Genomic DNA, 21,841 nt, shown 5'->3' with positions numbered 1-21,841 from the left:
AGTCCAGCTGCTGCTGTCAATCCTACACTCTCCTTTGCCTGAAGCAACTGTCATCCCAAAAGATCCTGATGGCCAGGCCAGCTGGGTTTAGGGGGCTGAAAGAAGAATGTTAGCATGTCTCCCTGCTTGCGGTGTAGCTTAAATATCTTCCATGCAGTTCACAGGGTTTAATTTTAGACACATGCGGCAGAGCCAAACGGTGTCCAGCTGAAGTCAAAGTCAGAGGCTTCTCAGTTTGCTCTATCCTGAGTCATAGATTGGAGAGAATTTATCCTACCTTTTGATATCAACTGAAGAAAGAAGTTAGGCAAATATGTCAAACAGTAATGACCCCGAGGATCTCAATGAAGAGGATATCGACGAGGATGAACTCCTTGCTATGCTTTCACCGGAGGAGCTTACGGAGCTCCAGAGAGAGATGGATGTTATTATTGCCCCAGATGAGAGGGTACCGGTGGGACAGAGACAAAAGGACCAGACGGAGAAGCCTCCGACTGGGTCGTTCGACCACCGATCCCTGGTTGGTTACCTCCACTGGGAGAAAGAGTCCAACCGTATGCTTGAGGAAGAAAGAGTGCCTGTTACTCTGCTGCCCAGTGAGGTAAGAGGTCAAACTCTCACATTTTTGGGCACAGATCAATGTAGAATAATATTATTTATTTACAAACCATAACCCTTTACTAGTGGAATGTTACAGGCAGCATTTAAACAAAACAATGTTTGGAAAAAGCACAATTCTAACCTTGGTCTGATGTTGGTTTTTTTCATCAGAACACTTTGAGGGAGGAAACTGAGAAGAACCCCAAAGAAGAAGATGTGGAATATGAAATGATAGAGGAAGTCATTGAGGAAGAAGCTGTTAATGGTACAGATGGAGAGGAAATTACAGAGATTATTGAGGAAATTATTGAAGAGGTTAATGAGAGGGATGAAAAGGACAAAGGGGTGGATGTGAAAGAGAAGGAAGGGTTAAAGTCACCTGTGAACACAGACAAACATGAAAATACTAACAAACATGTAGATTCTCCAGACACCAACACAGAAAAAGTACCAGAAAACAATACAGATGACAATCAGCCTGTATCAGACACAAAGCAGAAGAGTGAGAGCGTAACCCCAAAACACAGCACATCACAAGTTGAAGAGAAAGAGGAAATTAAAACTACTGAGTCTTCGCTTCCCAAAGAGGCCTCAGAGGAGCCGGAGATAAAGGAAACCAATGATGAGCTCCCGCAGAAAGAAGAGAGACAAATTAACAAGTTAAATATTCCAAAGCTGGCCTTCAATCATATAAAAATGACATCAAGACCCTCAGGAAATGAGACAAACTTGGAGTCGACACTGGACAAAATCCGCAACAACAACCCTTCTATCACTGAGGTCAACCTCAACAACATAGAAAACATTCCCAAAGAGATGCTGTTAGACTACGTCAACGCCTTGAAGAAGAACAAACATGTGAAAACCTTCAGCATAGCCAACACCGGTGTTGATGAAAACATAGCTTACAACCTGGCCAACATGTTACGAGAGAATCGCGGCATTGCGACTTTGAATATTGAGTCCAACTTCGTAACTGGAAAGGGCATCGTGGCCATCATCCGCTGCCTCCAATTCAATGAGACCCTCACAGAGCTGCGTTTCCACAACCAGAGGCACATGTTGGGTCACCACTCAGAGATGGAGATCTCACGCCTGCTCAAGGCCAACAACACCCTCCTGAAGATGGGCTACCATTTCGAGCAGCCGGGGCCCAGGATGGTGGTGACCAACCTGTTAACCAGGAATCTGGACCGCCAGAGGCAGCAGAGGAAGGAGGAGCAGAGGCAGCAGCAGGTGAAGGAGCAGAGGGAGCTGATGCAGATGTATGAGAAAAGTCTAAACCTGCCTCCTGGTTTACTTGAGATGCTCGGCTACATACCGCCTCTGGAGGACCTGCAGGAGCATGGGCTTGTCCCACCCTCGTCAGAACCGAGCACTGTACCGCAAACGCAACGGCAGACAGCGCGGCCAGAGCCTCAGAAGCAGCACAAACACAAGAGCACTCCCATGCAACCCAGTGCCGAACCAGCAAACGCATTGAGGGACGTCCAGCTGAAGAGGACTCCCAAGAAGCGCGACCCTTTTCTGGACCTGGACCCGAGGGATAACAGCCGACCACAGAGAGCAAGTTTCCAACTGAGGAAGACTCCCAAAGTGAAGGATGTAGGCAATGGAGCATTGGCAGAGGAAAAAGCAAACCTGCCTGACTTGATTAAGACTTTAAAGCCCGTCCCTCGCAGGCGATTGCCACCTAAGGTTGACGACACACCCCGCGATCAGCTCCTTGGTGCGATCAAAAAGAGCAGCGTGGCCTATCTCAAATCTGTGAGTATCCAAGAATTTGTACAGTGAGATCAATCAAGTTGGGATCCTGCGCTTACTAACATTTGAGAAGTTCTGGTTTTTTATTGATATAAAGGGTTACTATTGATGGTCTTGAAAGCTCTCAAATCACAAGAGCATGTATTGCATGTGAATGTATTAAATTATCTTACAGCTTATAAGGGGTTTTCTATAATACCTTTGCACCACTGCACTAGAAACCCAAGTCATCTTTTCCTTTCTCCTTTGTTGCTGCTTGCAGGTGCCGCTCCCTAAAGTCCTGGAATCAAGTGAAACGAGTCTCTTCTGAAGCTGCAGCTTCAGCTGTTTGTTCTCTTCTATGTTTATTTTACACCGATCCTCGAATCAACTGTGCAAAATAAGACTGAACTACACTTTCATTTTGCATAAAAATAATATTGTCTGGTTCTTGTTTAACTCTTGTGTTGTTCTCAAACTAAATGCTGTAGTCTTTAGGAAGTCGTAACAACAAAGGTATACAAATTAAGAACACCCTAAATTCAATTGACATTAAAATGTTTGACCTCTTTTGTCATTTGCTTTTGCCATTGATATATTTCTTAACATGGTGTGCTAAAAATAGATTTTTAGAGTAGGTTTGATTAAATGCTAGATGATTTATTTTGGAACAAACCTGTTCCACATATTTGCATTTTGCTATAAAAAAAAACCTTTGCCCGGGGATTCTTTGTCTTTCTTTTTTTTTGTTTTTATTATTAAAATGGAAAAGCTCTTTGTGCCAAACTTAATGGATCCCCAGGGAATCATTGCAGGTTCTCGCAGTTGCTTTTAGCTATTTCTCTTAAAAGGTGCAGATATGAAAATAGACAAATTACTTAAAGGGAGATGACTCTGAATCCTGAAAAATGATGCCATGCGGATAATTAGTCAAACTGAATTGAACGGCGTGCACTATCCTGGAGGGGATATTCATTAGTTCACTATTCAGCCCCGTTATGAATTGCTTTTTCATTTGTTTCAGGAGTAGCTTATGTTCACTACTTTGTTTTCAAAGAAAGATTTAACCCAAATAACACAAAAACTTTATAAATAATGAATGTCTTTATAAATAATGAATGTCTATATATTCACACAGAGACGGAATTGTGAAATGACTGCAACATAAATTAGGTAAATCTTTATTTGTTTTATAGAGGACAGCCATGTTTTGCTTCCAGTTCTGTGATTCAATCATCACTTTTCAAGAATGAAAAAGTCACATAAAAACCGAAAATATATAATATAGCATCAATGTAACACACACTTTTTGAACTGCCATTTGTGAGGGTAGCATGCACAAACTGCAGTTAATGTGCAGGTGTGGAGAAGTAAAAGGAAGCAACAGATCTTCAAGAGTAACAATAGAAAATGAACACTTAACATTACAGATTTCAGATTTGTTTTCTTACTAGAATAAGGGCTTTGATCCCAACAGTGAATGGGAAAATACTAGCATGATCATTTAATTAATTTAATTAGTAATTGTTACTTATTGCCAAAATGATGTTGGCTACTTTGTATCCTGTAGCCCATTTTATACATGTCTGCATGCTATATTATGAAAATAAAGACGTCAGAAATGACAAACATGTACATATCATGACATAACATATTCAAAAAAATAAAGCTGCACTTGCCATTGATTTTTAATATTGCATAGCTGTGATCAGAAGGAATACAGTCAGGCCAGCCTGTAAGGTCAGAAATATTTAAACTCCACAATTATTAGTCAGGCCGGGACACCATTTCTATAACCAAACTGGTCTCAGATCAGTATTCATACAGCTCCTGACGTGACGAGATGGCCGTTATTGCTGGTTAATAAGCCGATAACAGTTCACTGGGTGTTGGGTAAATTAAACATGCTTGTTTTGAGGTAGCAAACTGAAAGGATCTGATTTATTCTTTTGAACAAACATAATTCATATCTAATAACAGCTTTAGATATTGTGTTTTGACATTCTGCTTTATTTTGCTAAAATAAATACTTGATTTGTTTTTGGAAAAAAAATTTTTGACACAGGAATGACCTTTGGTAACTTTTGGTGCCCACTGCCTTTTAACATCCAAACCACGCTGTGATTGTGCAAATCTTGTTATAATGTTTAACTATCTATCTGTGAGTAAAGTCACACAAAAGTATGAGAGAACAAAGTAAACCGAATGGATAAAAGAACGGAAATGCAAACATCAGTAACTTTACATGTACAGAGGGGATAAAAACTCAACACATGGGAGTGGGCTGTGGACATTTTAATTCATACAGTATGACACTGACTTCCCTTGGCACACGTTTGGCTCGAGCCTCATTCCTTCAGTTTGCTTTCAAGAAAATCCCGAACCTTGTTCATTTTCTCCTCCTGCTGATCCAGGAGATCCATGATGACGCCCATGGGGGTCTTCTTCAGCCCGACACTCTGAATATTGTTCTCCAGTCTGTTCTTCATGTTGCGCAGTCTCAGAGAGGCGTGGATCAGAATCACTACAGGAAACACAACGGCAATGTATTTATACTATGTGGCAATTATGACATAAATTCTAGTGTCTGAAACTTATTGGATGATTTTCTCCGGAATACAATCTCGGGAAATAAGAAAAACTAAATGTGATACTGTTGCAACTCAGACGTTATAAAGCAGGTGTAAAGATCGGCGCGTCTTTTATTCCCATGGCAGGCAGATACTGAATGCATGACATCAGACAGTAAATGTAGTCCTGTCCAAATCAACAACCCCTAGCAACCCGTCAACACAGACAGCAGTGGGCCGGCCTCCTGGGAGCCGATCAAGCCGCCCCATCTATCTGCCACGATGTTAAAGCTGCTACAACGATCCAAACCATCAATTATCGAGACCACTCCACCAACTGCCTGACCCAAAATGTATTTAGAGATCCAAAACTATACCTCTGAACTACAGCATACCTCGCCCTGTAATGCTGATTGTATTTTGCATTCTGTGTCATGAGTGACCGCATGCAGTACTGTACATGCTGTTCTATCCCTAGAGTGAGTCAGAATGAGAGAGCGCTTGGAAAAAGCTTGTTCACCCACAGAGAAACCTCAGTTATGCATCCCTGTGTGACTCACTATCCCCAATTACAGTTTATCATACATTTGCCAACAAGTGTTTGTAATATAGTGTGGGGGATCACAAGTTAAAATTGTAATTAGATTAAACCAAGCACTAGATTAGTGTTATGTGATGTACGTGTCTATAGTTTAGCAGGTCAAACCCATACAGGAGAGGTAATGGCAACAACAATGTCAAACCTGAATGTTCATTATTGCTGTTGGAAAAGCAGTTCAAAGTTATATGTGACTAAAAGTCTATCTTCATGTTTTTAAAGTCTCTGAAGTGCATTAATTTCACACTTGGTGGACAGTAAATGTAGCATAATATACGGCATATAGGAAGGGATCTCTAGCACAGCCTTAATCTGACTGAATTCTTCATTCCCTTTTTTGAAACAAGAAAACCCTGTGACTTACACAGCAATGGGAAGGTGATTCCAAAGATGAAGACCATGACGCCACCACACAGCGACAGCAGAAAGTAACTGGTGACCATGACCACAATGATGAACAGAGTGGGGTTCTTCCTTTTGAAGTTCTTGACCATGGCCTGGTTCTCTCCTGCCCACACTGAAACCATGAAGACGAGAGACACCACAGCTCCTCCCAGAAACATGCCGAATGGGTTCAGGAACCTGCATGTTGGAAGATGAAAGTGGCCTTTTGTAAATGTTCTCCAGTGAGTGAAGGCTTAGTATTAAATAGCACAACCTGGTGGTAATAACAACAACAGCCAGCATCCTGGTCAGCTTGTCTAAACCATAAAATGACGGATGCCTGCAGAAAAGGCCTATACTCATGACTAGATCCTATTGAAAGAAAACTACCAAACCAGCTTGACACATGTAAAATCATGTGACTGTAGCATCACAGGTTTTCAGAAACATCCAAAATCCTAGCGAGTAACGTACAGTTTAAAATAAACAGAGGATCTGTACATTTCGTTTATAATATGAAGCATTTGCACACATTTTAAGCTAGCTACAGCGTCGCTACTGACAGTTGCTGTTACGGAATACGAAGGTATTCAGAAAGAAAACGTCTAACTAGCTTAACTGCTACAGGCCAAGAAAGCTAAAGTTAATTAAATGTAAGAGGCAGCGAAAGTGTTACAAAGGCACAACAATACCAAACGTTACAGAAATAGCCTGTGCCGTCATGTTGAGTGTGGACAAACAGGTATGCAGGCTAAGTAAACACAGCCACATATACTATAGCTTGCCTCCGTTAGCATGCTAGCTAGGACTCACCCTACAACGAGGAAGACCACCACGGCTGCGGCGAAATAATTCGTCTGGTAGTACAGCAAGTTACTGATCACTCTGTTGTTCCACTTTGTTAAATCTCCGAACTCGGGTTTGGCGAACCGATCCACTCCGGGGTAGAAATCATCCCACGGCCTGAGGGGCGCGAGCTCCATCTTGGCTGCCATCGTCTTCTTCAACGTCTGGCGTAGCAACGCACGAACACAAACATATAGCCACACGCGCTGCGTAATATTTTGACAGGCCAGCTGATCGCACCGACTGAGCCCCGGAAGGAGGGGAGTCAAATTACAAGCTTCGTGCTCTCGCTCAAGATCTCGCGAGAGTTCGGATTCTCGAAGAAGTGTTTTTGCGAGTTTTACAGTTGCGTCCTAGAATGCGCAGCAGCACCTGTAAATACAAAAAGGTGCGTTTAGCATTATAACAACATCTAAAAGAGACGAATAGACAATGTACGTTTTTAAATAACAATGTAGACAGTAAAATAAACCTCCACAGGGGTTATTGATATAATACAATATGATACAAATACTAATTCCCTCCATCTGTCTGTTGTCACCTGTCTGTCTATCTGACCCTCATCTACCTGCATATCTTTTATTGTTGTTTAGCTGTGTCGGACTGATTTATATATTTAACATATTCTGCTGCATACTTTTATGTTTTGTGCCTCTGACATATTTAGTATCTAACAATGCAGCATACTATTGTCTTCAGTCCATGTTCTTATTTAACATAGTTATCCCTCATTCTGTTTGCTTTGTGTGTGTTGATTTGAGAGCCTTTGTGTTGCATGTCTTGTTAGTACTTGACAATGTACTATACGAGTCTCCTGAATTATGATACTACTTATATTAATATTCTCACTTCTTTCATTGTTTCTGCACGCATTGTAAAGTGTCAATATTGCATAACTTTGTAAATGTAATCTTCTATTCTGTTTTTAGGTCTGCTTTGGGACTACAGATGAAAAATAGCGCTAACTCTGGCGCATTGACAGCAATGTTTTTATTAATGTTCACTATCCCTTATCAAATAAACCAATAAATAAATAACATATAGACCGATTGTTTTTTGTCAAAAGAAAATTCATGAGTTCGAATTTCTTTCAGGAAAATTGTTTATCTTTAAATGTGTGTGAATCCTAAAATCAAAACTGAAAAAAATGCAATGAAAGAAATATGAATAATGAACACAGCAATTTCTTGCCCACCTTTTCTTGTGAGAAATGTGGCACTGTTTCTTCTATTTACATATAATCTGATATTCAGTGTGTCTTCTATACATTTACATATAATCTGATACGACACTTCCACCTTTCATGGCCAAAGGTTGGGTGAGGAGAAGATTGAGTAAAAATATATTAGCCCTGTATGGGCACTTGGCGCTGCTGGGTGCAGCTTTGACGCTCATGAAACACAGGAGACACAATCGGGGAAATGGGACCGTGAAAGTATGGCGGATGCCGAGGAGCCGTAAGTCCCAATGGATAACAAAATATGATTTTTAAATCGGTGCATTTGATCGCTAACTCGGCATGCTTGAACCCTGTTTTACTCTCTTCTTCCAGGGAGAAGAAAAGACGGCGAATAGAGGACGTGACCGAGAAGTTAGTGACGAATGCTAAATAAAGGTCTCTGACTGGCAGCAGGTTTGCGTTGCACTCTGAGCAGCGACTGCTGGACCAGGAGAGACACGAAAATAAACATTAACTCAATAACCCAGTTAGCTATTTGTACAATTCGTCCGTTTACACAGAGTATCCATTCACAGTATCACACACAATGCAAAGACCCTGCACTGCACCAATCCTGCAGGCTCCATACGAGACAAATCCGGAATGGCCAGCACATTGCAGCTGTGTACATTAACACTTCCACACTAACGTTTCATACGAATCCTAAACAGGGTTTGAGGTTATGTTGTGAGTATCATATTTGAAGAGTGACAACCAAGTAAACTCAAATAAATCGGTAATGTATAAACTTCACCCATGAATGAGACGCACACTAATGTCCCTCAATGTACAAAGAAAGAATAGAGGAACTACTTTCAGCTGAAAACACAAGAAAGTTTAATAGACAGTGGCATTACAAATTTGCATTTTAGTGTGTGATGGGGCATGCATAGTGCAATTTGATGTTGGTATGAAACACTAGACTACACACAGTATATTGATTCGTTATATTCTAGCTGCTAAACAAAACAGTATACTTTAAAGATTACTATATAGCACATATGCTATATAGTTAGTATGGAATAGTGACGAGGCCCATGTGTATGAAGATTCTCTGGAAAGTCTGGTTTCCTGATGACACATTTGCTGCACTGCCATCAGTTAGTCACATCTTTTTTTGCCTTTGTGTGAAAAAGTCATTTCTATTGTATGTTTACTGAGTGCATGTCTATGATATGTGAGATGTTTAAATTAAGAGTGATTTTCCTCTTACACTGTTTGTTTTGAAAATCTTTTAGAGGCTACAAGAAGAAAATATTACAGAACAGTCATAAAACGAATCCTTTGTGTTGCTGAATGATTATTATTATTATTCCGAATGTTATTCCTACTTAGCTAATCTTTTTTGTGGCCCCTTAAATCCATCTCTCAACCCCTTGTGGGGGTCCTGACTAACAGGTTGTGAAATCACTATGTTGTGTAATCTCAAGAGATTAGTAAAAATGCACCATTATCACAAAAATAAGATCAAATCCAGATGATGTTGACTCATGACCAACAGAGTGTTTGCAGGTGGCTGGTTGACCATAAATCAGTGATCAATAGCAGTTTAGTTCCTGTAATTTACTAGAATGGATGCTTTTTCATCTGTGTTTACGTATTTATTAATCCCTATCAATGTTATTAACACAGCAAACATTTTCTTTCATTGCCTTCTTCACACAACTTTCCGGAAATGAAATATGCTTATAATATGGGATACATGGCATTAATAGAGGGATAAGTAGGGAGAAATGTACTAATGTAAGTCATGGTACTGGTTCAGTACATCATGGTGTGTTTTCTTTCCAGAATGGCTGTAGATGGTGGACACAGGGACGGTGGTTGCGACTGGGATGGCCGGTGGAATCATGTGACGAAGTTTCTGGAGAGACCTGGCCCGTTCACCCATCCTGACTTTGAGCCAAGCACTGAGGTAAAAGTCAGAAATACTTTAATGGAAACAGAGAGCGTTCTTCTCACGTGTTAAACTGAAACAGTCTGGTGCGATAAAGCTCGCAGCTTCACACTGTCCTGTGATAGTGATATTTCAAATCCCAGTGCATTCTTATTCTTTTAATAATGTGTTTCTTTCATCTCAGTCTCTACAGTTCTTGTTGGAGACGTGCAAGATTCTGGTCATTGGAGCAGGAGGGCTTGGATGTGAACTCCTCAAAAATCTGGTAGGAAATAGCGTTTCTCTGTGTTTAATTCATGTACCGCTGAAGTATAAGCTGAGCAAACACGAACTCTATTTAGATAAGTTCTCACACAGGCTTGTTGTGCTTTAGGCCCTGTCTGGGTTTCGCCTCATTCATGTGGTTGACATGGACACCATTGATTTGTCAAACCTCAACAGGCAGTTTCTTTTCAGGTAGGTTTCACCTCTATTTTATTCTCCTCGTCGTAGTTTTCACAGTAGTTTAAAATTTGAGAAATAAAAAACAACATTCTTATAATTTTCCCGTTGATTATTTACGTAATGCTTATCAAAGAACATAGTGTGATGTAATAGTCTGTTCCAGTGCGATCAAATCAGATTACATTCAGCATCTCTTATGTCCTACATGCATTAACTGCTGTATGCATTCATTCAGGCCCAAAGATGTTGGGCGACCAAAGGCAGAAGTGGCTGCCAACTTCATCAATAGTCGTATCCCTGGATGTAAAGTTGTCCCGTATCCTTTGCAGCAACAGTTTTTACAGCTGAAAGGTTTTAGTTTACAGTGTAAAAAAAAATATCTTGACCGCGATTTATTTTCCTCATTAATAACACGCAGTCACTTTAAAAAGATCCAACACTTTGATGAGTCTTTCTACAGGCGTAAGTGTTTTTCTTACAAGATCCATGCATCAGCGGAGCTTCCCAAGTAAGCGCCTCAGACGTTTCAAATGCTCATCTCTTTGCAGAGTTCCACATCATCGTCTGCGGACTGGACTCCATCATTGCCCGACGCTGGATGAACGGGATGCTGGTAGGAGACAGAGATTTGATTCGTGTTGTGTTCGCTTTGGTATACCTGTGCATAGTAGGAGGGTATAAGTTATGTGATTGACGTTGCTTTCTCTAGATATCCCTCCTGAGCTATGAAGACGGAGTCCTGGACCCCAGCTCCATCATCCCTCTCATTGATGGAGGAACAGAGGGCTTTAAAGGAAACGCTCGTGTCATTCTCCCCGGCATGACGGCATGCATCGACTGCACATTGGAGCTGTACCCGCCACAGGTCACTTTTCAACCGCAATTTATCTTCTAGTTTCACTTAAAAGATTCATATAAATACAGTAAACATCAGATATTATGTTGCTAAAGCATGAATGGTAGTTAATCGACCTATTCGCTTCTTGCAAAAGCTTTTACATCTGCTGATCAGCTTGTCTTTTGGGTGGGAGAAAGAAATCTGTGGTGCTCAGAAGCGGCTGTTTCACATTTCCATCTGCAGCAACAGCTGTTTGGGTCATAAACATAAGCAGTGATTAGCTACCAGACTGAGCAGAAAAAGAACCGGCAACAGAACATTTAGGGGAAAACGTGTTGAATACAAACTGGTGAAGTGCAAAAGCAGCACAGCGGTGACTTTATTTTTGCATCACAGATTTTGCCAAAACACATAAAAAGAAATGATGAAAATAAAATGAAGTACACATTTCATGGACAAACCTTTTCATGAAGTGCTTCAAGCTTTTATTTTACAGTTTTGACATTATATATATCCGCATGCTTGACCCTAATTTTACTCTCCACAGATTAATTTCCCCATGTGCACCATTGCCTCAATGCCGAGGCTACCAGAACACTGCGTTGAATATGCCAGAATCTTTCAGTGGCCCAAAGAAAAACCATTTGGAGGTCAGCTAAATTACTTTAACGCATCTGACCACATTACTCAACCTTCTGCCTGTGTACATTATTACGATAAAGGATAACCACAACGGTCTTTTTCTCAACTAGAAACCGGCTTAGATGGAGACAATCCGGAGCACATCCAGTGGGTGTTTGACAGAGCCCAAGAAAGAGCTGCAGAGTTTAACATTACAGGAGTGACATACCGACTCACTCAAGGTGAAATTGCGAATTAAAAGGCAATCATTCATTCAACACTAATGTAGTATGTCAATTAGTTTTGTTTTCCGATAACTTTTTCATCAGCTCTCGTGTTCACAAGTATCTATGAATGAAACCGGTGACTGTTTTTTTTTTGCCGCAGGAGTTGTGAAGAGGATCATTCCTGCCGTGGCATCAACTAATGCTGTTATTGCTGGTATGACACTCCCACATTTTTGAGGCAGTAACTGTAGCTGTTCAGAGATGTTGACAAGAATGGAAGTATTTGTAAAATTCAGTTACATCTTTGCAGAAATGTCAAACGCGGTAGCTTTTATTTACTGACTATTTTATGTCATTGATCGGCCAATCGGAGGCAGAGTAGTGCAGGTCGTGCCATAGTATGAGAAAAAAAATATTGCATTCTGAATAATAATTAGCTATGTGCCTCTTGTTTGTTGAATTTGTCGGAGCAATGGGCCTTTGTAACAATGGGCGTTTCTTTTCAGGATGATCAGCTGTAGGACTAATTAGTTTTTGGTCCAATGGGACATTTTTCTGACTATTGAGGTTTTGGAATAATGGGCCAGAACAATGACATGGCTCCGGCAGAGGTACCGATCTGAGGGAACACGGGACTGAGGGAACATAGACACGCTCCCGACTGTCACTAGCAGATTTTATCAGCTTCAGCTAGCTAGCTAGTTAACATGATTTAACAGGGCAATTGCTGTTTGGTAGAGCAGTTTATTATACATGGTACTTAAACAATTGTACAATTCACTTAATTTCGATTTTACCGGGGCGGCAGGCAAAGACGGGGATCGAAGCGTGCCGACCCCTGGCATCGCTGACTGGCTCTAGGGACGTTGAATGTCACCTCTCTGGCGGGGAATGAACCGGTGCGGGAGTTGGAGTGTTACCAACTAGATGGGAAAATGGTGGATTGCACCCTCAAGACAGAAGATGGTAGTCAGTTACTGCCCCAATCAAGGGAGTTCACGTATCTCGGGGTCTTGATCAAGAGTGAGGGTAAAATAGAGCAGCAGTTATAAGGCCGTTGTACGTTCTTACCCTCACCTATGGTCGTGAGCTTTGGGTAGTGACCGAAAGAATCGCGAATACAAGCTTCCTTCGTAGGGTGTCTGGGCTCAGCCTTAGAGAAGAGGTGAGGAGCTCAGACATCCGGAGAGAAGTGGAAGTAGAGTTGCTGCTCCTTCGCGTCGAAAAGCAGAGGTGGTTCGGGCATCTGACCAGGATGCCTCCTGGACGCCTTTTTTTTAAAGGATTGCTGGGCACGTCAAACTGGTAAGAGTCCCCTGGGTAGACCCAGAACACACTGGAGGAATTCTATATCTCATCTGGCCTGGGAACGCCTTTGGGTTCCCCAGGAAGAGCTGGAAAGCGTTGCTGGGGAGAGGGACGTCTGGAATACCCTACTGAGCCTGCTGCCAAAGATAAGAAATAGCAAATGAATGAATGAATGAATGAATGGATGGATGGACGGATGGACGGACGGACGTAACTAGACTTAATTTTGTCTTTGTTCTCCATAGCTGCCTGTGCCACTGAAGTTTTTAAAATTGCAACAAGGTTAGGAGCAAATGTCAAGTCTTAATTTCTCATCTAAATTGATTTGTGAAATGAACATTACTTAGCATCCAATTTTTATTTTGCAGTGCGTATATTCCTTTAAACAATTACCTGCTCTTCAATGACGTGGATGGACTGTACACCTACACTTTTGAAGCTGAACGAAAGGTTTGTCATGCCCTAATTGTTTTTAACCATAACCGTCCTGTCAGCAGTGAAATGTACATTTCTCCATACAGAGAATAACCACTTTACTCCGCATCATCTTTGATCGGCAGGAAAATTGTTCAGCTTGCAGCCAGGTGCCTCAGGATCTCCAGTTCCCTTCTTCTGCCAGACTACAGGAGGTTTTAGAGTACCTTACAGAGAACGCCTCTCTGTGAGCATTCAGAAAACAATATTTTGTAATGCGTCTGCTGCAAATATAATGACTATGTTCAAATTGTGTATGAATGGTTTTTTCAGACAAATGAAATCCCCGGCTATCACCACAACTCTGGAAGGGAAGAATAAGACGCTGTATTTGCAGGTAATATACAATAGCCTATTTAGTGTTTGAATGCTGCACGGTGTTTGTTCACCCACATTTCATAATAAGCTACGATTAAACTACGATTACATTTTTATTCCAGTCTGTTAAGTCCATCGAGGAGCGAACAAGGCCAAACCTCTGCAAGACTTTGAAAGGTAACAAGAAGCACTACTCCAATCATTCTCAGTCTGTCCAGTGACCTGAAGCCGCTGACTTTCATGATAACATCATATTTAATGTTTTTTTTCCCCCCTGATGCAGAGCTGGGCTTGTCGGATGGACAGGAACTGGCTGTGGCCGACGTCACCACGCCTCAGACGGTTCTCTTCAAGCTCAATTTCACCACCTGAACATTCATTACGAAGCCGAGGTCAGAATGCATCTGAATGCAAACTGATGTTACCGGGATGTTGCAGGAGCACTTTTGATATGATAATGTAAATAAGATGATTGGACTGGTTGTCATATGAATATAAAATCCTTTAACCACATTTTTTTTTTATTGGTAACGGTTACTTCTCGATTTATTTCTCTGTTTTGACTTCTATTATAGCTATATCCAATGTCAATCAAATGAGAGTAATGATGTGCACTATGCTCTAATAAAGTTTTATTATCATGGTTGTAAAAAAAAAAAAAGTCTCTTTTTAAAAGATTTTTTTGTCATCTGTCTTCAACTGGGCCGCTTAAATGTTTATCTTTAAGAACTTAAAATGTATTAAAAGCAGCTGGATTACACCCGCAGCACATACATTGTTTTTAAAACATTGGTTCCTTGAAAGGAAATGTATTATTAAGATTAGATCAGATGGATGTTTTATTTGTTGAAATAAAAAATGTTTTATGTCACAGACTGGGGAAGTGGTCTCAATCCTCTACCTCTTAAGCACATTTCCCAAATTGTCAAACTTTTTCTTTAGTATGGATCGCTGAGCAATTAAAAATATGTTGAAAATGATTATTGTACTTTTCTAGTCAGATCTAATTGGATAGTTATGCCCCATGCGTCTTTATTGGCTTGCAAAGATGTTTTTTCATTCTGAGGGCCTATGAAGCAAACAAACAAGTGTGACATCTCACCGTTGCTGTTTGGCGAAGTGACAGCATAATAAATAAAAAACAGTCTGTTTTCAAATATGAGCTCAAAGAAAACGCATCCAATAGCTGGTGAGAAGGGATCATGACTTGGCCTTCAGATGCAGTTTATATCCTCTGTCCGCTGTGTGACAGGATGTCGATACTCACTTTAAGCTTCTTAGGGCGCTAATGAAAGTGGCCGCATATTGTCCGGGGGACAGATGGTTTCTGTCTTGATTACGTTTTAATTATCCTTACGGGAAAAGCTGGCGGGGCTTTGCACGCTGGAGTGTTGCGTTCACAGAACAACATATTTCTCTCACATCACATCCTGCCTGAAAGGTATAGTGTCTCCAGGCAGAGGAGCTGAAGTGTGAAAGTGCAGGTTTTCACTGAGCTGACGTGTTGACTGTTACTGTTACAGCTGGGGCGCGTTATTTAGCAGCAGGCAGGCGGTCTCGCGACTTCCCCCCCCCTCCCCCCCGCTCTTACTCTGGATTAAAGCAGAAAACTTTTGAAACTGGAGGATCATATCTGCTGCAAACTTTTGCATCCTTGCTGAAAGGATCATTATATATATATATATAGTGTGCATGATGCGAATCCAAAAACTGTTGGAGGCTACTGCAGCGGCTCATCGTGCATATCAATAACCCGAGCAGAGGTAAGAGGTCGAATATTTAAAGTACACTTATTAAATGTTAAAGGTTATTGAATGTAGGGAGTTGCTGCTTTTTCTCAGTTTTACTTAATTGTCTTTGGACTCTGGGAAAATTGTATAGGACATTTATTTTATTAACTTTATAATATATATTTTTTACTATTGAAAATAATCTGCGGATTAATTTATTATCTCCATTATGTTTCACTTCATTTCATCTTTGTCCTGCATTAGTTATTGCTGCAATTTCACATAAAAGTGCACATCCCAGTTTTTCTTTGACTTGGACGGGGGTTTAACTTTGAATGCAGACATGTTTACAGTTGAGGGGATAATCTGAGTCAGAAATGAGTGCAAGGACCCATCTGCTCCCAAAGTCCAGCCCCTGATCATTTATTTGATTTGCCTTGGTGATGCTCAGTGATGCATGTGTCACAGTTGAGCAAATAGATGTAATGATCTTATGAACATCATGTCAGGATATATCAGACGCATTTAATATTTACTTTTTGATCACACACTTTAGGGAAACTATTGTCCTAAATCTGATGTAGTGTGCATTCCGGAAAAAAACTCAACACTGAATATAAAATGTTTTTTGCTTGAAAGAAGGAAAACAAACTTGAGTTAGCTGGAAAACAGATTTTGAGCTGAATTTCACTAGTATTTGGAAGTGCTGTGTGTCATAATAAGCTCAAAAGTAATATATTTTTACTGAACAAGATGCATTTGCTGAAAACAAGTCCCTATATCTCACTGAAATGTTACTTGTTAAGTGATGGTGTCTAAGTGTTAAGAGATATTTTGACTAGGAATTAGACAAATACAGTTGGTAAGATTTGGCGTTTTTTGCAGTGCGTGAACCTCTTTGTCTGTGCAGGCGATATGAAGCTGAACATATTGGCTGGACCATTACACTGGGGCCTCCTGCTTCTTTGTATGGTAGGCTTGTGCAGCCAGCTTGTGTCCACTGGCAACCAAAGCTCCCGAGGACAGACAGGTAGGTGCGAGACCCAACCAGACCAGTCACACTCCCCTGAGGGACTCATTATGAATCATGGTCACCAGTATGGTCGCCTGGTAGAGAGTTCAGCTCAAGCAACAAGAACCTGAAATCCTATGCGTCTCATTAGAAACAGAAATCAGTATGGAGGACGTAGTTTTTCATGTTTACTCAGAGACTGGTAGTACAACAGATAATCCACAGAAACAAATATTTATCTTCATATGTTGTAAGAGGGATTTGATGGGCCATGATTTGCCACAGTATAATGTTACTGTAGGCTATATGGCATGCTGAACCTCTGCAGATACAGATTGATTCATTACAGCAGTGGTAGAAGAAGTATTAAGGTCCTTTACTTAAAGGTGCAACGTCAGAGATTAGGAGCAGTTAGATTGCCTCTCAACGGCTCTCAACATGGCCATCGTCTCATTGCTAACGGCGCTAACAGTGCAAACTAGCCAAAGTGCTGAAAGAGCTAACAGTGTTTACCTGAGGACGATTCGGAGCGTGGGCACTACAGAGTTGCAGCCGTGAGCTAACCAGTGGGCGCTCACACGCACTAAAAGCAGGCGTGGCCGACAATGGCCATGTCAACACAGCAAGGAGAGACAATGCAACCCAAATTTATTTTCGGTAGCTTTTTTGTAAGGGGTCACAAGCTGGACATTTTGGGAACCACTGGTATAATCCATTATATTGTATTGTATTTTTTAAGTATTTCCGCTGTTTGGAATATATAATATTTTCAACTGAGATGTTGTAGAGTAGAAACATCAAGTGACATTAAATGGAAAAAAAACTCTAAATTGTACTTAAGTACAGCATTTAAGTAAATGTACTGCCACGACCTCCAACATTACACCTAAGAGTTGTCCTGATTTTGTTTAATTACATGTTTAATTTGTTTGCTTTGATTGTAGTCCAATTTGAAAGCCTACTTTAATCATGTATTGACCTTCCACTACTGCAGGTGTAGCCGGTCATGCAGCCACACAGACACCTCAGTGCTACATTTGCAATATGCATACATGGGTTTTCTCACTTTACGTTTTTATTTCAGCTTTGTTGCACCCATTCTATTGGAAGTTCAGGTTAAGTGTATCATCACAAACCATCAGCGGTGTAATAATCACCACAAGCAACATGCACTTCCTTTGTTTTTTATTTTTCAGTGAAATGATGCAGAAGCAGTTGTGGGACAGATATTTCTGTTCATGCTGTTTATTCGGGTCAATTCTCTTGGATTGCTGCTAATATGTTTTGACATTGGAATGTGTTTTTCCTTTACTGTGGCATGAGTGTTGATGCTTTTGTTCCACTTGGTGGTGCTGTAGCTTTAGAAACATACATTTATTTTGTCTTTGCTTATTTGGTCATCTCAATGAGTGTAACTACAATACTACTGTATTTATCAATTTTACATCCAATGTGAGTATAATTCTGCCACCTGTAGAGGCGGAAGTCACTCAAGGGGCCCCTTACTCTGTAGAAATGGTCATCTTTTCCTCTAAATTCTCATCCACAGGGTCATTGCAGGAGAGGACAGGGACTTGTGAAGTGGTTGCTGCTCATCGTTGCTGCAATAAGAACAAGATTGAGGAACGCTCTCAAACAGTCAAGTGCTCCTGCTTCCCAGGACAGGTGGCGGGGACAACGAGGGCGTTGCCCTCTTGTGTTGAAGGTAATATTAGTGGGACCCTCTTCTACCTCTCTTGACCAGAAATATTCTGACATGACTGGAATATATTATTTGTAAAAGTAGACTCATGTTTGTCAGTTTCACCACAATCCACTTAGGCTGGCAAGGACCAGAGAGTGGGACATCTGATCAAAATGTTTTTTCCAAACAAGTATTTTTTTGAAGTCCTTCCATCTAAAAAGTGACCTTCGGCTGTGGTATGTTTTTCTCCAGCATCCATTGTTCGTCAGAAGTGGTGGTGTAAAATGGCGCCGTGTCTGGAGGGGGAAGAGTGCCGAGTTCTCCCTGACCTCACTGGTTGGTCGTGCATCTCTGGGAACAAAGTAAAGACCACAAAGGTAAGGCCTGCATTAGTCTGAGTCACAGTTACACCAATATACATAACACAAAATGGCCTTCGTTAAAGGCATGGTATTTATAGACGCTTAAATGCAGTCATTCAGGAAATCTTCTTCTTTTTTATTGCATTACTCATGTGCAAAACAGGGGCCGACCGACTTGTGAATACTCAACATAAAACATTATATTTTTAATCTCTCCTTTGATGCTGAATGATTCCACAATCAAGCATAATCACTGCTCCCATTGGCCATATCGACACTCTTTCTCTCCGCCAGGCACAGTTGGCTCACAAAACCCAGTTCTATAATCTGGTGAATGATGGGGCCAAGAGGACAAACATGAAATAAGCTGTGAACTAATACCGAACAGTAAAACCCATGTCATTAAATCTGACGGCCAACGGAAAACCCACTGCATTTAGAAATGCACTTTCTTGCCTTCTTGCCTTTTTGTTGAACTGTTCTCATGTATATAAGATTCCTGGGGGAAACATTTTACAGTGAAACAGTGGCAAGTTGTGTAGGATTTAGGGGGATCTATTGGCAGGAATGGAATATAATATTCAAGATTATGTCTTTATTAGTGTATAATTGGCTGGCTCTAGTGAGGGCCTTTGGCGTTTCCACGTTACCTGAAGGCCACCGTAGTTCTCCAACACGCTTGTAAAGGGAGGGGTGAGCAGAGGGGTTCTCAGTTGATTGCAATCTTCAACCTCATTTCTAGATCCCACTAAATCCTACACAGTGGACTTTTAAATAAAAGTGCAAGGATATACGCATTAAAATATACCAAGAATAAAAGTACTTATTATGCAGAATGCCCCATTTCAGAATTTGCATATTTTTGGATTATAATTATTGATGCATGTACATTATGTTAAGCTAATTACTTTATATACTGAATACAAATGTATTATATCTCTGCCTTATTTTGCGTAAAATATATTGAAATAATCAATTAACAAAACCAGAGTTGTGAAATTTTGTACTTTCATATATTGTTGTTTTAGGTGGCGCGGTAGCACGACAGAAGCTCCATTTAATCAGCACAAGTCTGTCCCGGTCTGCTGCAGTCACCTCAACTAACTCTGGACTCTGAGGACACTGAAAGCCCATCAGATAGAGCAAAGAACAATATAGATTTAATTAGATATCTCCTTGCTGTGCTTTAAACTGCAGGAACTCATTATTTTAATTTCCATTTAGCTTGAACACAATTTTAGTTGGGGTTAATCCCACGGAGTGGACAATCTATTAGCAGCCGGTTTAAGATAAAATGACGCATCACCCTTTCCCCGTCCAAACAGGCAGCTCCTGCAAAGTCTGTATCTTTGTTTCAGTGCTTGATATGCTGGGCACATTGTGACGCACTCAATCAAAGTTTGGATGGGCCTGCTGGCAGACACTTAAAAAGAGATTTTGTGGATTTTCAGGAGGCAGAATGTGAATTCAGTCAGTTCATGACTGTCTCTGCCGATCAAAGCAGAAGACCACAAATACTGAGAAATTTATGATTATGTAGCATTTGTAAACAATGCTGTCCCGCAGACTTACTCTGAGCTTTGTAAAGAGGTCAGATCCCTTTGGACTACTCCTTACCACGAAGAGGCACTCTCCCAAACACACACACACACACGCACGCGCGCACACACACACACACACACACACACACACACACACAGTTCTTTTCAACTCCACTGGTTGGACAGGCCACCACCTGCAAGGCTGTGATGGCATGCACACAAGCATGAAGCTCTGATGCAAAACAAGGACTGTTTGAAATGCTAATCATGGGGAGAAAGGGGAGAGAGGAGAAGACGAGCTTCTTCACTGCTGCGAGTATTTACATCATGCTTTTGTTTGTCTCTCTGTGGAGGAAACTCTGCTCATAGTAATGATAGGAAATATTGGAGATTCTCTGCCTTGAAGCAAATTGTAACCACTAACAGAACAGAATATTTACTGTTATTACCATTTCATCAGTTGTTCTTATTACATGAATAATATTCCCCCTGGACCCACCCCGATTGCCTCTCTTTTATCTCTTGAGTTCAGTCACACACTTTGCATTTTACCTTTGTGATGAAGAGCTATTTTATAATAACACTAACGCAGTGACTGCAAATCATCCTGTCGGAGGCATCAGACTTGTATGAATGCCTCATGCTGTGCTAGTTGAAATCAGCTGAATTCTAAGCAGTTTGTTCAACATTTACTCAACGCAATTATACATTATGGTTGTCTTGGGATCCTTCACTGAGCTGTCATGCAGTTCAAGTCACTTTATGCATGGCTTTGCTTTGTAAGCATTCACGTTCTGATTGTCATTTAATGTTAGCAGTGTTGTGAATGTCAACAAAATCATGTCATTTTAAGATCCATATACTGATATTGAATGTGTTGGATATTTTAGAAAACCTCCCTTCTCTAAATCAATCCACTAAGATGGAGTTGTATGCCTCTGGTGAAGCTGATCACATAACAAATTGTGATTCTGTTCATGGGCTTTGCAACGTGTCATTGTGTATCTGTTTTTATAAACTCATCAGAAGCTTGTGATGCAGCTGACGACAGTATTATAAACACGATCTGACAAGATCAGTCAGGTAACGTATGAAGATGGTGGTTCAACATACTGTTTACAAAAGACCTCGGTGTATTCGATTTGAGTGCTGACTTTAAAATGGGTGGATGCAGGAATAGAGACTCTAATGTAATGCAATCCACGCCACAAACCACTGTGTGGCATCGAAATTACCTTAGATGTGAATGAACATCTCTCTGGCACAATACAAGCTTGATTAGGGCGCAGCTGTTGCACTTGAAGGAGTGCTACAATGACCTGTGTTGAAACCACATTAACACAGTATTATTTCAGAACATACAGCTTTAAATTTTAACTGCGTAAATATTTTTTCAAGCAAACATGCAAAAAACATCATCTGGTT

The 21,841-nt window shown here is 40.8% G+C and overlaps 4 protein-coding genes across 8 annotated transcripts; 3 read left to right on the top strand and 1 right to left on the bottom strand.

Moving 5' to 3' along the window:
- Positions 1–313: 313 nt before the first annotated feature.
- lmod3 (leiomodin 3 (fetal)) lies at positions 314–3,262 on the top strand. The gene is made up of 3 exons (XM_076099482.1): positions 314–601; positions 772–2,367; positions 2,627–3,262. Exons 1-3 carry the CDS (start codon positions 314–316, stop codon positions 2,672–2,674), a joined length of 1,932 nt encoding a protein of 643 aa, XP_075955597.1. The 3' UTR covers positions 2,675–3,262.
- Positions 3,263–3,508: 246 nt separating this feature from the next.
- Positions 3,509–6,979, bottom strand: LOC142957574 (PRA1 family protein 3-like). Its single transcript, XM_076099495.1, has 3 exons — positions 6,709–6,979; positions 5,876–6,093; positions 3,509–4,867 (listed from the first exon to the last, which is right to left on the bottom strand). The coding sequence occupies exons 1-3, from the start codon at positions 6,888–6,890 to the stop codon at positions 4,692–4,694; spliced, it is 576 nt and encodes a 191-aa protein (XP_075955610.1). The 5' UTR covers positions 6,891–6,979; the 3' UTR covers positions 3,509–4,691.
- A 1,128-nt stretch (positions 6,980–8,107) lies between these two features.
- Positions 8,108–14,962, top strand: LOC142957537 (NEDD8-activating enzyme E1 catalytic subunit-like). 5 transcript variants are annotated; one of them, XM_076099468.1, is made up of 18 exons: positions 8,108–8,198; positions 8,294–8,332; positions 9,752–9,875; positions 10,042–10,122; positions 10,231–10,313; positions 10,537–10,617; positions 10,720–10,763; positions 10,850–10,914; positions 11,011–11,166; positions 11,687–11,789; positions 11,892–12,002; positions 12,148–12,201; positions 13,541–13,577; positions 13,664–13,745; positions 13,856–13,956; positions 14,043–14,106; positions 14,210–14,264; positions 14,371–14,962. In XM_076099468.1, the coding sequence occupies exons 1-18, from the start codon at positions 8,179–8,181 to the stop codon at positions 14,457–14,459; spliced, it is 1,389 nt and encodes a 462-aa protein (XP_075955583.1). In that variant the 5' UTR covers positions 8,108–8,178; the 3' UTR covers positions 14,460–14,962. The 5 variants fall into 5 exon arrangements, with proteins under 5 accessions (XP_075955583.1, XP_075955574.1, XP_075955561.1 ...); XM_076099459.1 differs by having other exon boundaries at positions 14,365–14,962; XM_076099446.1 differs by having other exon boundaries at positions 10,537–10,763.
- A 1,770-nt stretch (positions 14,963–16,732) lies between these two features.
- Positions 16,733–19,241, top strand: LOC142960781 (chemokine-like protein TAFA-2). The gene is made up of 4 exons (XM_076102786.1): positions 16,733–16,847; positions 18,379–18,534; positions 18,766–18,890; positions 19,170–19,241. The coding sequence occupies exons 1-4, from the start codon at positions 16,733–16,735 to the stop codon at positions 19,239–19,241; spliced, it is 468 nt and encodes a 155-aa protein (XP_075958901.1).
- The last annotated feature ends 2,600 nt before the right edge of the window (positions 19,242–21,841 follow it).

The sequence above is a fragment of the Anarhichas minor genome, unplaced genomic scaffold (genome assembly GCF_050575085.1).
Source record: "Anarhichas minor isolate MPS153535 unplaced genomic scaffold, ASM5057508v1 ptg000003l, whole genome shotgun sequence".
NCBI classification, from domain to species: domain Eukaryota; kingdom Metazoa; phylum Chordata; class Actinopteri; order Perciformes; family Anarhichadidae; genus Anarhichas; species Anarhichas minor.
This window is presented reverse-complemented; position numbering and strand designations above follow the sequence as displayed.